This window comes from Larus michahellis, chromosome 2 (assembly GCF_964199755.1).
Source record: "Larus michahellis chromosome 2, bLarMic1.1, whole genome shotgun sequence".
Classification (NCBI taxonomy): Eukaryota; Metazoa; Chordata; class Aves; order Charadriiformes; family Laridae; genus Larus; species Larus michahellis.
In genome coordinates, this window is record NC_133897.1 from 21,188,927 (window position 1) to 21,206,468 (window position 17,542).

A 17,542-nucleotide genomic window follows, 5' to 3' on the forward strand; every position below is an offset into this window, starting at 1 on the left:
TTCTCTGTGCAAACACAGGAGTTCCCTTTTAAGGCTGTCAACCAAAACTTCTCACCATTTGAACTCCCCTTTACAGTTCAGAACCAAAAGATTCTTTAAATAGTAGTAGCTGTGATTAAGATCCCGACAAGTAAATCTATGACCACTTGAAAACAAGTTAGGTACTGAGATAAGATACGTGACTCCTCTGGGGGAAAAAAAAACCCAACGAATAAAATAAACCACCCCAACACATCTCCCAAAAAAAGGAGCCAAAGGAAAGACAGGAATTTTAAGCACTTAACCTATGGAGGGCTCTCTAGTTCAGCTAAACACTAAGAAAAAGTGTACCTCCTAGGGTATACTTCACCTTTTTGTGACAACACAAGGAAAAAATATTCTATGGTATTTCTTTTCCTGTCTGTTAAATATGGGCACTGTCCCATTGCTTTTTAAATCCGTTTATCCTCCAATAGAGTTTAACAAATAGAAGCGATGGTGCACAATTCTTGCTTATTTAACTTTTCCATGTCGGTCATGATTTTAGAGACCTTTGTCTTATCCCACCTCAGTGTCTCTTTTTCAGGCCAAGAGTCCTACGCTATTTACTCTCCTTATAAACATGCTGTTCCATGCCATTGTTCAATACCATGGCCCTTCTTGTACCTCTTTCGATATCTACTGTATCTGTTTTGAATAGAAACTGCCTTTTCCCTTTAACATGAATTTCATTTGCCCTCTTACTACCTTGTCAACATAGGCTGGTAAGGTTTTTCAGCAGTTTGTGACAGCTGATCTTCGTAATAGCTCATTGCTTAACCTGGCATAATCAGCAAAATTGGCTTCTGTTTCTCCTCCTTTTCCTAGGTCATTTAAGAATATGTTGAGCTGTACAAAAGACTATAACACTGATCATTCCAAGACTCTAAACCTCTCCACTGTGAAAACTGAGCATCTACTTGTTTGGGTTTTTTCAAATCTTTTAACCTGCTACTAAACTATGACACAACCTCTCCCCTTATCTCCAGACTGCTCAATTTAAGTGTCTTCAGTGAGTTATGTTGTGTAATACTCTTTGGGAATGTTAAAAATAAAAAAAAAATTAAAAATCCAATTGGTTGTGATTTCTCTTCACAAAAGCTACACTGGCTTTTCACCAAAGCATCATATTGTTATTTCATTTCTTTACAGCAGTTTCTAACAATTTGTGCAACAAAGATGCCACCCAATTTTGTGTGAAACTGGCCAACACGTTCCAAAGTTACAAGACAGAAGTCACACAGACACACTGGCATAACACAAGCCTTATTTCTTTAGGAAACCAGTCCAGAAGGATTACATAAAAATACAAACTGCCACCTATAACAACAGAGTGTTATTTGATAGTGAAATGTATTCTATGTTGGCCTGCACATAGTATTTCTGCTATACATGTACTATACACACACACATAAGTATGTATGTATTAAGTTTGATTTTAATTCTTCAGGTTTATATCCACTATCTTGAATCACTGTAAACTTTACAAAAGTTGATGGTTTATATGCACAGAAAACATGTATTTGATATATTCATTGTAAAACAGATATCCATCAGAAAACATAAAATACAAGAAACACAAAGTATAAAAACATCATGTCCAGTACAGTATTCCTTCATACTTACACTCTAATCATGGTGGCTCACTACAACTATAACTTTGTACTCTCTTGCTTTGATAAATGCAATCTTGCCCAACTTAAACTCATATATAGAATACTACCATAAAGATATTTTTTCTCGTTCATTACTTTGACTATGTCACCTTTCTGCACTCCTCCAGTGTCCCCCTTTATCCCTTCATCACGAAACATGAATTACGTATCTTCATTTGTATGATCTTTCAAATACAAAACTGTACCATACATGTCAACTTTAATTTGCTACCACGATGTCAGTCTTGGCCACCTCTTTGCCAGGGCTAGCCTTAGTTTTCTGTTTGTCAAATCTCCCAAATAAAACCCTGTGTTCTTTAACTGATACCAGGATTTTTGCATTAAATGTGCAAAACTTCATGTGTTTTCCTCTTTTAAATCCTTTCTTAAAACACTGTTCTGATAAGAGACACTGGTTAGAGCACTGATGAATTGTAAGCAGCAGCATGTATGCTCCTAGTCATAACACAGTCATTATTACCACACACTTCCACAGACCATTTTTAAAAATCTATGTGCTCTAAGAAGATGGAACTATGTAGTATTATGGGGAACTTCTAGCCACTATAACATTTTCACAACAAATACAATGTTTATTAACCTATTTTCCAAACAAATCATTGTTTCTTTTAACATTGAAAAAAAAGCAGGTTGATAACATGGTTTGCTATCTTAAACTCTTGTGATAGTTTACCTGAGTTGCAGCAACAACAGTAGTTACAGAAGGCGCAGTTGAAGGTGACAGAGCTCCCACTTGCTGCAAGTGGCCTGAAGCCTGCTGAGGTAAATGAGAACTGGAAACGGGAGTGCTAGATCCTGAGCCAGAGACTGCATTTGGAAATGATACTGCTACATCATTGCTGCTAAAAATACCTGAAAAAAATTACAAAAACGATTATATGCATCTCTCTCTTCCCCTCCCTCTGTTTTCTAGTAACCACGTAAATATGCAGTAGAAAATTAATCAAGACAAACAAGATCACTTAATACATAATGCAGAAAGTTTCTGTGTCGAAATTCTAACCATGCTGATTGATAAAATCGTTCTTGTCATTTGACATTCTACAGTTCAGGGAACACAGATTGATTCAGTTCTAAGTGTTTGTAAAACATGTGTGATAAATCAAATATTTATGTGCATTACAAACTGCTCAAATATTAAGAGTAGCAGAATTTTTGGCTGAAATGCCTGCCTTCAACTGAGTCTGCTATCAGAGTTTGTTCTTTCAATAAATTACTGTAAAAGTTAAAGTAGATAAAGAATGAAGTATTGGGCTATATAACTGAACATACACAATACAAATGGAAAAAATACTTTTTAACTTTAAAGTAAAATGTTTCTGAACAACATACATTTGTCCAAAACTGTAATTTTGGCAACTAAGGATTGCTTGTGTATTTTCAAAAAAATATTGACAGCAAGTCTGAGGACAAAGTACTCAGCTGTGCTGGTAGAACTGGTGGTATTTCGTTTATTCACCAACTAAAACTCCATCCGTGATCTAAGAATGCTTGACTAACATTTCTGCTAGAATAGCCAACAAGTAAATGACTAAACACGTTAACATTAGTCAGATTTGTATGTTAGCAATTTAAATAGGAAGAGTTCATACCCCTCTGTGAAGCCATCCATTACTTCCGTTCATCTACATGCAGGGTAAAGTTCATTATATAGGTTGGGGAAAAACCCTACTGACCAGAAGCCCAGGACAAGAAGTAGTACCTGTCTATGAAACTGTTAGGCTCCACGTGCATTAGATAAGTGAGCTGTCAGCTGGCCAAGGAATATCAAGCATGGTAGCACTGAACTGCAGTTAGAGGAAGAGTGCCACAGGGAGTAAACAGAAGTAGAATGAACATGGTTAGATCAAAAAAAGCAACAGAACTGAAATGCCAGTTAGAAGGCAAAGGGTGGAGCTAGTTTGTCACTCATACAAATAATGATTTGAAGAAGGCAGTGACAATAAGAAGATACGCAATGTCAAAACACCACTCGCCACCCAGCAATCCCTCTGAGCGCAGGCAGTCAAGGGAGACTAACATCATCCAAACCCACACATAATATGCAAACACTGATGCATCTTAAATTCCTTGCCCCTATTAACTGTCAAGAAAAATGGAAGAGAAAACCAGCCAGACCCAGTGGAGAAAGAAGATGTGAGAAACAGCTGAGGACACATTCCGACAACACTTTTTTTCCTGCCTAACTGAGGGTTAGTGACTTCTTGTCATTTTGTCCCCAGTTTCTTCATCATAGCGCAATTCCATTACTGCTCTACTTTTCTACTGACCTTAGCATCTTTTCCCATTTAGCATACCTTCCTGGGTCATCTTCGCCTCCTTTTTTTTTGGTCACCATCCCAAAAATCTACCGTTATGGCATTATGAGCAGTTAAGATCCTTGAAGTGTTCACTTTGTTATGACCTTTCTCCAGTTATGTCTGCGTCATCTAACTAGACAGTAAATTCTAGGGATCCTGGCTCTAGATTTCTCCCGACACACCACCAAAATTAACATGATTAACAAACAGCTTTGCTATTGAGTCTACTCTTAAATGTGATATAATTACAGCCACAAAAACTGAAATAAATTCCAGGTCCTCAAAAGATGTTTTTTAAATCTGCTTTCAAGCAGAGATTTCAAATTAAGAAAAAAGGATGAGATTTTTGACCCTTTGTATTTTGAATGCATTAAAATAACTGAGCATACAAAAATTATTGAAAAATATGAGATTCTCATGCAATTACCTGGCTCCAGGAATCATGAATTTCAAGGGTAAAAATAATGAAATATCACACCACTTATGATCAAATCGCATGAGTGCATCACCACAAATGTTATCACTCTCATAAAACGTCAATGATAATGAGTGGAGAAAACAAAATTTTTTGCTGAGAGTCAAGTAGTAAAAGTGAAAGATATTTTGCCAGAATGGTAAAACAAAACAAAACAAAAAAATTTAAAGCTATTGTAGATTTTTTTTCTTAATTTTTCAAAATCTTACTTATTTAATAACTGCAGAGTTTCTGCTGCTTCTATTTTAATGATAAGGTTTATTCTTCCTCTTAAAATTAAAATTCTGGAACACAAGCATATAGTTGTAAAATCACGGGCATAAAACTACTCCAAAAGAAAGACAAACAGTAAACTAGTTTGCCAGTGGAATGAGGAAAGCTATTATTTGTTGCTAGTAATGGTAGTTGTAGTAGTAGTATTAAAAACACTCACTATTTGTTGCTATTGCAAAATACAGGACAAATATGACCTATCTGCACACCATGTTTGGGCTAAGTATTTCCATTTAGCAATACCTTACTTAATATGTAAAGTACATGCACCTTCTGGAACTAGTCATGCAACCAAGATATCACTCCATGCAAGCACTCGAATAAGAACTGTATGCTGAACCCATAAATAAATCCTTAATTTTCACACCATTTCAAAAATACCTGTATAAAAGCTATGTGCATATCATATTAGAAAGCCAAGAAAGTACTTATTTTAAATGTCTCGAACATATCAAGTTGTCCTTTTGGAGTTTGGGGAGAGACAAATCACTTTCTGGATCAGGACGGAATAATAGCAAAAGCCTGAACAAATCACTATAAACCACATTAAAGTTTAAAACAAACAAACCACCTTGAAGTCCTTACCATATTACTGAAAAGCGAAATAGCTACAGCATGTGATGAACAGCACTGTGTAATTTGCCAGAGGCATAAACAGCATGGTTAAATACAATCTTCAACATTTTAAACAGAACACAGTTCTTCAATCGCAGGTGGAAACGGACACTGTTCAGGTAAAGTCTGACTGTGCTTAAACTGCTAAAACAGCTACAGAACATGTTTTCAAGTTCTGACAGACAAAACGCATGTATAGCCTGCACTGCTGGGGTGAAAGGTTTCACAACAAGGCAAGTGCCAAAAAAAAGCATCACTGGACAACAAATAATTGCCTATTTAGCACAGAAGGGTAGTACTATAGAGCAGGGAACACATCAGATGATGCAGGTTGGAAAAATCTGTATTCTTTTTGCTGACAATCAGTGATGAAATAGATAATAGAGGAAATAAAAGAAATTCAAGAACAGTGAAAAACAAAATAGCCTCAAGTCAGAACTAGCTACGCAGCAACATATACCAAGTGGCACGCAGAACAATTTTAGTGATTTTATTCAAAATCTCAAAAATAAGCAGTTCCATGAGCAGAAGAATTAACAAAACAGATTAAATTCTGGCTTTCAACAGTGTTGCATCTCACAGCTGACATCAATACACTAAGCTTTCCCACCACAATTTCTGTATGTAGCTACAAAATCCTCAGTTCTTTTTATTTTCTAGTGCTACAGCCCCCTATGTTATTCAGCTCCCTTACACTCCCTCCCTATGCTAGTGATTGTCTAGTTCAGCAAGAGACAAAACCAGTCCGTGGTAACTTTTGTAGACATACACTGTCCATCCCTATTACAAGAACTTACATATTTTACGCTCCTTTATCAAGTTTGCTTGAAATTGGACAACAGGTTCAAAGCTTACTGTCGGCCAAAATCAAGAGAGACAACATGTATACTGCTTCCTTATGAAGCCAGGAAAATGTTCTCCCTAGCATAAAGCTGTATTTTCTTTTTTAAGTCAGTAACTTGAAATTCTTGCAACAATTATGAAAAGAGAAGTTATTTGAGATATCTGCCATAGGTTGCAGATCCTAGCATTGTGCCAGAACTTAAGGAATAAGCAGAATCTGGTCAAAGAGGTTTTTTTAAAAATGTAAAATTGCAACTCCACATATGTTACACAGAACTACAGAACCTTTCTACTTGGGGGAGGACAGACAGACAGGACAGGGGGCCAGGGACAACAACCTTAAAGGGACTTGTAGTAGAATTCACAGAAATAAAAGGAAATTTTGAGCTATATAGAACAAGTACTTCTTTACAAAACCTGAAGCTATGTACACGTTTCCAGTACCTTCACCTCCTCTAGTGATTTCAAGAAGTCTCCCCTAAAGCTATGACAACTTTCTCTACAGATCAAAACGAAATGGTGCCTTTGAATGAAGCAGTCCATTAATTAGTACCTAAACATGTAGAAAAATTGACTAAGTTTAGTTACACAAGAAAGAACATGGCCTATTCCAGCAGAATGTTAACAGTGGAAGAAACTTCCCAGTATTTGTTATTTTGTAACATGAACATAAGCTAAAGTGAATCTAATACTAAACACAAGCAAATAAAACCAGGTTATTGTGACACAGTTGCCTAAAAAGAGAAGAAAGTTGTGTTTGAAACTGCCAAGCCACCAACAATATTTCATTTCAATTCATCTGAGATAATGAAACTATAGCTTGGATGCTAAGGCCAACCTGTTCCCTTCATCAAGAAATTTGAAATCTAAGAATCAAGCTGTTTTGCTGCTGCTGAGCAGTGGTAGAGTTCACTTTGGGATAGGTTTCTATAAGATTCTGCAATAACAGTTCTAGAATGCGTGGAAATGATAGTTACTGATCTGCAGCCTGAAAACAAGCCTGCATTTCTGTCCCATTCAGTGACTGCAACCTCTGTGCCGATCAACAGTCAACGCCCTCCTTTTAAGAAGGGCATTCTGTGCCCTCTCCATGACAAGGCAGAAGTAAAAAAAGCTCCCAGACTCAAAGTACCCAAACAATACATACTGCTGGCAGTGGAGGGGAGGAAGGAAGACACAAAATACAGGTATAGGCGTTTTCAAATTGGAACAACTATTCTAGTTTCATACCTATTCACAGAAGACAGACTGCCTCAGTGATCTAAGAACAAGGTCATAACATCTGAAGTCTGCTATCAAACTGCATTAAAATTAACCCCAAATCCTTGACAGCTCATCTAGCAACACATGTTTAGTCAATCTCTTCTGCCTGTCCCCATTTCTATGTTCATGATCCTGACTGTACAGCTATCTACAGTCACTCAGAAATTTATTTAATAATGGGGTGGGGGGTGAAGGATCAGAAATGATCCTGCTATAGTGAAGAATGTTATTTTATACTTGATCCCACATTCATTAATGACCACAGCAGTGTTACAGAACTCACTCTTCAATAAACTGTAACAGTAAGGAACACATATACCAGCTAACTAACATGAAACAACACATATGAGTTGCTTAAACCAAGCTCTGTCACTATACAGTCCTCAATTAGACTTTTATTTCAGCTTGAATTAATGCAAGCTGATGCAGTTCTTACACTACAGCCCTCCACTGCAGAAGGGCTCAAACCCATGTTTTTCATAGCCCAGCCAAGGTGAATTTGCTCTCTGAGAGGTTTGAACACAACACAAGGAAACAGATGAATGACACACTGGACTAGTGTTACGGTTTAGGCTGGGCTGGCCACCAAATGAATGACAGATGCTCTCTATTAGCCCCTCTCCCTTCTCAGAAGAGGAAGGGAGAGAGACTTACAGGTTGGTAAAAAAACAACTAAAACAGCTTTAATGAAATATTAACAACAAAAATAAAAGACAATAATATTAATAAGAAAATAATAAAATATATACAAATATATACAAAACCAATATCAAGCTCCCAGGATGATGATCACATTGCCAGCAGGTGCTAGGACTCAGCAGACTGGACTCAGCAGTAGATGGGAACTGCATTCAGGAACACACGGATTGGGATCAAAGGCAGGAAAATGGACAGAGTCCTCCTCGGACGCCTGCCATTGAGGAAGAGAGGGCTGACCCCTTTGATCCCTCAGATTTACACTGAGCATGATGCAGATGGGATGGAACACCTGGTTGATCATTTTTGTCACCTGTCCTGTTCACTTCTCCCCGCATATAGAACCCCTATATGTTACACAGAATGATTCAGGTTGGAAGGGACCTTAAAGATCATCTAGTTCCAACCCCCTGCCATGGGCAGGGACACCTCCCACTAGACCAGGCTGCTCAAAGCCTCATCCAGCCTGGCCTTGAACACTTCTAGGGACGGGGCATCCACAACTTCCCTGAGCAACCTGTTCCAGTGCCTCACCACCCTTATAGTGAAGAATTTCTTCCTGATATCCAATCTAAATCTACCTTCTTTCAGTTTGAAGCCGTTGCCCCATGTCCTATCATAACATTCCCTGATAAAGAGTCCTTCCCCATCTTTCCTTCAGGCCCCCTTTAGGTACTGGAAGGCTGCTATAAGATCTCCTCGGAGCCTTCTCTTCTCCAGGCTGAACAACGCCAACTCTCAGCCTGTCCTCACAGCATAGGTGCTCCAGCCCTCGGATCATCTTTGTGGCCCTCCACTGGACCCGTTCCAACAGGTCCACGTTCTTTCACTTCCAGCCTTCCAAGTTGGGGTTGGACTAGATGATCTTTAAGGTCCCTTCCAACCCAAACCATTCTACGATTCTACAACAAAGTTATCTGATTTTGGTTGTTATAGCAATAAATATAAGCAAGAGCCCCTCTGCATACCATTCCTTGGTATTAACTGTAAACATCAGGCATTATCGCTGCTAGAAGCAGACACTGTCTGAAAAATATGCCATTAATTTCAGAGAGTTAGAAGAGACTTAACTCAAAAGAAAAGAAATTGGTTCTCTTCTATCTCAAACCAGGACAACTAGGAACAGAGGGAGAACTATATCATTCTTCTAGCCCACTATATCCACCTCTAACAGTGATCAACAGCAGCTGCACAAGGAAAAGGCGAGCATGAAGTAATACTTCTCTCAAATATTCTCTCAGCTCCTAGAAATCCATAACTTATGAATTTTGAGCTTGAGGAATTATCTTTGTAATTATTAGCCTTAAATTTGCTTCCAACTCTACCCCAATGAATTTCTTCCAATCCTTTCTGAACAGTTGTAACTTTTCATACCACGTCCCATGCCAAAGTTAAACCTCAATTAAACCATGTGGTCTTTTTTTGGGGGGGTGGGAGTGGAAGACAGGGGCAACACAGGGAAAAACCTCCTTTCATTTGTTTCCTCCAGATATTCTGATTTCCCACAATAAATCTTCGAGATGCTTTATAACTGTCTGTTTAAGGTTCACATACATAATTAATTCTGCTTTATGAAAGAAGACATGTTAAAAATGTCATGCTTATTCTAGTCAGACTCAACAAGTTTTGAAGTACTCTTTTAGAATAAGAGCAATAAGATAAAGAGCTCCATGATCACGTGACACACATGCTCAGAACTATATGAAAGACCCCTAGTTCAAGTGTGTCACAGCACAGAAAGATCTTTGCAAGAAGAAAAAGTTAGATATGGAAGAACAATTAATAAATAAAGATCTTAGCTTTTATTTAAACTTTCACTTTTGTCATGGCAAGGCAAGACATACAAGCCTAAGTTACTTTAATATGACATACTAAAACCAAAGAGGTTTTAGGCTCACTAAACAAGTATTCCTGAGTAGGAACATGACACTTGTGGTCTATGTTTCTTAATGATTTCCAGGGAGAACTTAATGTGTTTGCTTAAGGTCTCTGAAAACCTACCATAGCTTCAAACCATTCTGACAGTAATCTATCTCAGTGAGTGAAATGGTGAGTAACTGGAAGCACTACATTCCCCTTCACTGATAACTTCATATAGTCTTTTACAGGAGTTTCTACTTCAAAAGTTTCCTCTCTTTTGTATTTCAGTGATCTGAAGTTGGTGTCTTTGAAGGCATGCTTCAGGATGCTTTACTGAACCAGAATTTTCAAAAAGAGGACCATTAGAGAGGCTAACTAACAACAATGGCAATTCCATTGTGATTAGTTATTTCTGGTGGTGGAGAAACAGCTGTTGCCTGAACTGCTGAAAGACTACACATAGCTGTCATTAGCAACAACTAAAGCTTTCAAGTGGTATTCTAGAAATGAATGGACAGGTAGTTATACTTAAGATTGTAATATTTGATAACTGGACAATAAACTCCATTATTCAATTCTCTGAAAAAAATGGGCATAAAGGAACTATTTCAGGGTGACTTTGTAATTTGCCCTTCTCTCATTCTTCCTTTTTTACATTTATATGGTTTAGCTGAGCGCTACTGTCCTCATGCTTCAATATAGGCAGATATCTTTTTATAAACACTGTAAAAGTCTGCCCAAGTTGGGCTAGATGCAAAAATTTTACCTCATTCATGCTTAGTTTAGATTACCTTGTTAAAAAAAAAATTATCATATACATTAAATTTTGCCTGCACTGATGTGGAGGCCAGGGCTACAGAACTGAAAACTTTCTTTGGAAACATACTGTTTTCTGAAGTCTATCACAGTGCTAGGACTGGCACGATGGATGTCTCTTCTGTGCTACAACTCTCCTCACTGCAACTCACAGATTAGCATAAAACAGAACAAGCAAATACACAAACCTAAAACAGGAACAGAGTAAGAAAAAAAGCAGACGGGAGACAGAACGAGCAAGAACAGAAGTAGCCACAGAAAGGCTACAACCAAACATCACAATTTAGAGCTAGCTCTAACATAAAATTACTACATTCAGGTCGTCACTCCCCATAGTCTTTTTTTAAAGTATGCACTAAAAGTCCCAACAGATGTGTATGCCTGGACCCCCTCCTTCTGCTTTCCAGTGGTAGGCCCATAAAAATGATGCAGAAGAGATGAGACTTCAAGGTCAAGTCAAAAAAGTTTGTAAGGTCCAGAGTAAAACTGATAAGGACAAAGCACAAAGTTATCACACAGCAAACAGCAGTGAAAACTTTACAACTCTCAACTGCAATTTTTCAGGGTTTTTTAAATAAGTTTTTAAAAAAGCATGAAAAATATAAAAAGCTGACCATAAAAATGAGAAACATGGTGCTGAGTTACTAAATTGCTGGCAAAACTGCAGTGTGACACTTCTGCCTGGAAGTGTCTTGACTCCTTTCTATTAAGATAGGTATCTTTACAGAAACATACAGTTTGCATGATTATGTTTTCTTTTTCAATTGTCCCTTTCAAATGTGTTCAAGTCCTTAGCTATCATCTTTCCTCCGTTACACTTTGTCAGCACCAAATTCAACTAACAGGCCTTTATACTAGCATAACTACCGAATGAACTTCTCTGCTACAAACTTTTATTTGTCTCCACTCAAACCAAAACTCCCGTTTTTTTTCTTTTTGGTACTTTTTTGCTGATATGAAGCAAACTTAAACTCAGTCCAATGAAAAAACAAGCTCCTGATACGCTGTCTCCATCAAAACTCTTACAGACAATGACTCTTACAGTCCTCAGCATCATCTGACTCATAATCTGAATGTGCTGTTGGAGTAAACTATATTTCTATATTTAAATATTTATCTGAAGTTTGAATACTTTCTTTCCGTCCTATACACACATGGCAAGACCTTTCCTTGCTGTTCATATTATTAAAATTTCTACCTACCCTCATTGATTCACCTACATATATACACTTCTGCCAAACCAAGAGTATGCAAAAAAAAAAAACCAACCCTGCAAGATGGGGGGAGAAACCAACCAACTTTAAAATCTTACTTATAGAAACATGGGAAGGTAGATAAAACACACACCACACCCCAAAAAAAAAAAAAAAGGCGCAGATTAGATAATAAATCCTGTCCAAACACTGTTCTAAAACAAACACGTAGGTAACATAATGCTGCCCAACAATAATAAGTCATACAAAGCATTATTACTGCTTGACAAGAAAGCATACAACATTAAGTAACGACTTTCCTCTATGCCCTTCCAACTTCTATACTGGAGTTAGGAAGACACAATCAGGTTTTTTTAGAAGTGCAATCTGGAAAGAAGTCATCACAAATGGCATTCCATCAATTTCTATTCTGCACTGTGTTGTGAACCTGTACCTCTTCAACATTAAACAGCAGAAAGGCTCTGCTTATAAAACAGCAGAAACTCACCACGTCCAAATTGAGCACACTTTGTCAGATACCCTTCAGATGTTTTATTTTTGTTCAGAAAAATGGTGAGCTTGCTTTCCTTCATCTCAAAGCTGGTTCAGAGCACTGTATACCTGGGAGAGTGAGAGGGAAACCCTATATCAAAAGGAAAAAACTAAACCTATTTTACTAAAGCAAAGCAAATCTAGAGAGATTTCAATATTTCTCACCACATGTAGACTACAAAATAGAAATTTAAATAATAAAAAAATCTAATATTACATTAAGAGACCCACCACTACAGACATCTGCCTAACAGATGTAATTCGTGGTTCCGACAGTGTGAAAAGCAAAAGTCCTATAAAACCTTAATGATTGCTAGCTTAAAATGCAAAGAACTTCACCGCGCAAAGTTTAAGCATTTAAGTTATTTTGCATATGCTGATCAATACAATTTGCAATGCATACAGCACTACTCTTCCAACATACATGTACAGCAGTAAGAAAATCATTCTATTTGTCTGACACCAATGGACTAAAAATTCCAATTTTTATTAACAGATCGCCTGACATCAATTAAGTGTAACACTGAGAAATAAATTTGATCATCTTCAAAACTAGCCTCATGAGAAGGTTTTAACTATAAATATTCCTTCCTAAATCTTTCAGTAACTTGTGAATATAGCTATGACTGTTTCCTACAAATGAAAAAAAGAAAGTCTTGTAAAAAGTAATTAAAGTTCTAATTTAATAAGATATATTTCATTTTCACTGGCTACAAGTGAATACAGAACTAGGTATACAAAGCCAACACTGAATACTAAAGGGAAACAGCAATTAGATACATTAAAGATTCAATATTGCTCCCGCTGAAATTGATAGTACCGTTAGCAGTGACAAATGGGCAGCCTTGGGCTGTCAGAACAAAGAGTGGACAAAACAAGGCTACCTTCACATGCATTACTTGTAGTAATTTAAGTAGTCGGGAAGGCAAGTGGAAGAATGCCTGAGGTAGACACCACTATAACACACCTATGAATGGAGCACAGAAGAACAACTAGAAACACTATTCACAAAATTAAAGAAAAGAATCTCAGAACCGGAATAAAACTGTTATCATTTTACTGTGCACATACAAAAAGATCATAAAAAGAGAACTGTGGAACTATTGACCTATCAGGCTCCTGCAGACAATCTACAAAGTTTTCACTCAAGTACTGAACAATTGACTCACTGCAGACCTGTATTTCACTCAATCCATAGAATATGCAGACCTTCAATCAGGCTTTTCGACAAAAGGCTACCCTTTGTGATAAATGAACCTCTGAAAAAGATTCTAATATAACTTACCATTATGTATGGTATTCATCAACTTCGAGAAAGCTTTTGAGTTAGGAGAAAAAGGGCTTCATGTTAAGATCATGTTTAACAGACGCACAAAAGAATATATGTATAGACAGGAATTTCAGCGAACAATAATATACCTGAATACATCTTTCTTGTATTAGAGCTCTGATCATTTACAGTAGCTCAAATTGTAAAATGGATTTATTTCTATCCTCTATAATTTTTTACTTATATTTCTTTTCTCAGTGTTTGTTGGCTTTTAAATGTCAAGTGTAAGAACATTCCAGCACATGCCAATTAGCTGCATTCTAAAGCTACTATTACAAATAAGAAGTCAAATAATTTCCAGCAACTATCAGTCTTCACAACAAAAGACTGATTTTAATTTCATTGTCCACATCAAATTTAGAAACTTAAACTGAAGCTGCCTTGCTAATTTTAATCATGACGCATCTTTTTTGCTGCACTGATAGACTGAGACTAACTCATGCAAACAAGAAGTTTAACAGAAAACAGTTGTGTCTCGTGGATTTTAGGGAGCTCAGTTGAAGAACAACTCAAATGCGTAGAGAGAAAGAACGTCCAAGTAGTAGTACACCAAAGGAGATGTTCACATGAACTTCTTTTTCTTTAAGTGTTGGGGTTTTTAGGGAATATTGATCTCTGACCATGAAGTGCCAGAATACACCCACATCCTCTGCTGGGTAGCTGGAAGTCCCTGTAACTCAGCCTCCACAGCAACACAACACTTTTATGCCCAGTTGCTGAGTGATGGCACTCACGCAGATGGCCCACCTCTTCAACTTATGCCACCACTCTACTCAACCTTAGGATAATGTAGTCATGAGACTACAAAATGATTTTAGTTTCCATTTAGTAGTTCACTCTTTCACACTACTAATGAACAAAGCCCTCAGCTTACATGTCTGGTTTGACAAGACAATCAGATGAATGATTTTGCAGGCAAGAGTGTAGTGAGCACCTCTGCCACATTTCCATGGGTAATTTTTCTACCTGCATCAGCCTCTGAGCTCTAATTGTAATAACTGTTCATGTTCCAACAGGGTGACTGTCTTTTATGCTTTATTTTTCTCTTTTTTATTCTTCCCACAATTGGCAATTAATAAACACTGATGTGAGCCATTTTTAACTGCCAGGCTCTTCTGAACATCAGGATTCAAAAAAAATGAATTAATAATAAAGACAATTTAAACTTTAGTCATTGATACCAGAACGTTACAAAACTAATTTAGAAGTCATTAAAAAAAAAAAAATCCTTGTTTTTTACCTACTGCCTGAACGTGAATAATTGATGAAAGTTACTTCCATGGAAAAAACTTTTAAAATTTAGAATATTTTAATTTTTTTAAAAATTTACTTATAAAAACATCAAGTCTGTAATGTAAAAAAAAAAAAAAAAAAACAACCAAAAACTAATGTTTTTTTAAATTTTGTGGTAGAGAAAAAAACGTCACAATATACAAAATCCTGGATGATTCTTGGTAGAAGTGGATTAATCTGATAAAAATGAAACTGATAATTTTAATTAACCTTCTCAGTAGTTTTCAGAGAACAAACAACAATGTACAAAAATACACTTATAATCAAAAGTATTACTTTACAAGGCAGGAAAAAAAAAAATCACTGAAACACACAGAGTTAGTATGTCTGGGATCATATACGTTACACTATTGGGACAAATTCTGCCTCAGGTGCAGAGAACATGATGCAACTGCGGTCTGACACCCTTAAGAGCAGAATCATTTTACCCACACGTACTCTTCACAGCCTTTATTTGATTATAATTATATCAGTTCGTTCCACTTATGCTAAATTTTTGTGCACAAGAAATAGCAGCCATTTTGATCCACCACTGCTTTCGATATTAAGGAAAGCCCCTTTCAAATTTAAGGAACCGTTGGGTAGGTTTTTTCAGAGGGCTTGGGGTGATACTGTTTTTTTTAAACAAGCTCAGCCCTAGATTGCCTGAATTTTCGCTTTTGTTTCTTTAAAACTGTACCACACAGGAGCTACCATTAACCCAAACCATCACATGCGCTGTATGACAATATAATAGACAAATGAAGAAGAGATGCAGTTAAAGAGCTGACAAAACAATTCAGTAGACCTAGTCAGCAACATGGGATTAAAACAAGTAGTTAGCTGGCAACTCAAGAACATACATGAAAACAAACAGAGAAACAAATTTCAGTAGAACACCTTCCAACTGCAGCTACTGGATGTGGAAAAAAGCCTTTTTAACATTCATGGTATACACAGTCCTTAAAAGAACAGTGCCAATTCCAGGACACATGAATTAATTTTTAATAGTCTGCTACTGTGCTTATCAGAATTAACTTTTCACAATAAGCATATGCTACTATAGAATAATTATATGAGAAAAGGATTTGCACTTTGAAAGTCTCTTTTTTTGGAATTCTTAAGATTCCCGATAGGAAGTAAAGAGACTGTCACACAATGATCAAAAGAGACAAATATAGTGTTATGAATTATCAGAAAGGAACAGAGAACAAAACAAAAAGCAAAGTTATGCCACTTTAAAAATTCACGTTGCACCTATATTTCAAATATTACCTATGCTTCCAAAAAGACTATAGTAGCACTAAAAAAGATCTGGAATGCGTAAGAAAGATAGAGTATGAATGACAAGAAGGTATTAAGATATCCAGGTCTAAAAAAAGATAACGGGGTAAATGACAGAAATGTCTCAATTATGAATACTGTAAAGATGCTGAATATTTTTAATGACTATTCACTGGTTTTAGGGGAAGGTCAAAACATGATCAGCAACAGCTGTGAACAAAGTACAACCTTTTACAATGCATAAGATACAAAACTCACTTCTCACATTTCAGATATTTACAGCATAAATTGGTTCAAAAATTATTAGACAAATTCATGGAAGTGACCGATTCACGGAAGAGATCAATAGCTACAGATATCCAACCTTGGGATGAGATGCAAGTAAGAAAACGTCCTGTTTAACCCAATTCCTTTGAAACAAACTGTTCTAACACAGACCTCATCCGGTTACATGATGAAGGGCCAACAGTAGATCAGCTCTCCTTGTGACTGATGGAGCTAACTCAAGACTCCCCTCAAGCCTCAAAACAGAACAGAAGGAGAACTGTTCCCCTTACCACTATTCCCTTCCACACCCCATAAATTAGCAGAAGGCAGATGAAAAAAGGTGTTTTATTCTGGAAGGAAAAAAGAGCTACTGTCTGGGTTCCTGGTATAACTGCCTCTATTGGCAGCTACCTCTTTCCTGACTTTTCCTGCGCTGAAGTACCCTCCCAGCCACCTAGTTTTCTCCTACAACGTACAGCCAAGCCATTGAACTCCAATGTGCTAAGGTGTCAAGAAAGGTTAGCGATGGTGAGCAGTAATCACATATGCCAAAAAACTATACATTGTAATAGCTGGAAATCACATTCATTGTTTTCCTTTATTTTCCATCTCTGCTGCCTTATGCGCTTTCAGTCTTGCCTGAATCCTTTCTCTCTTCATCTAATCCTTATGGTAGCTGCTATTGCTTGCTTTAAAACCTTACCAATTAGTTTTCCTTAAAATCAATGCTGCTCAGGAAGACTTTGTTATTTCCAGCTCATTTATTTCAATTAGATTCAAAATATCTCAGAATTGATTACGTATTAATA

At 36.9% G+C, this 17,542-nt stretch overlaps 1 protein-coding gene across 5 annotated transcripts in view; it reads right to left on the reverse strand.

Moving 5' to 3' along the window:
- MLLT10 (MLLT10 histone lysine methyltransferase DOT1L cofactor) overlaps window positions 1-17,542 on the reverse strand; it is a 146,995-nt gene that overhangs the window by 38,604 nt on the left and 90,849 nt on the right. For all 5 annotated transcript variants that reach the window (XM_074574494.1, XM_074574493.1, XM_074574492.1 and 2 more), the window contains one exon: window positions 2,368-2,546. In XM_074574494.1, the coding sequence (XP_074430595.1) occupies window positions 2,368-2,546 (179 nt within the window). The remainder of the gene's footprint in view (window positions 1-2,367; window positions 2,547-17,542) is intronic.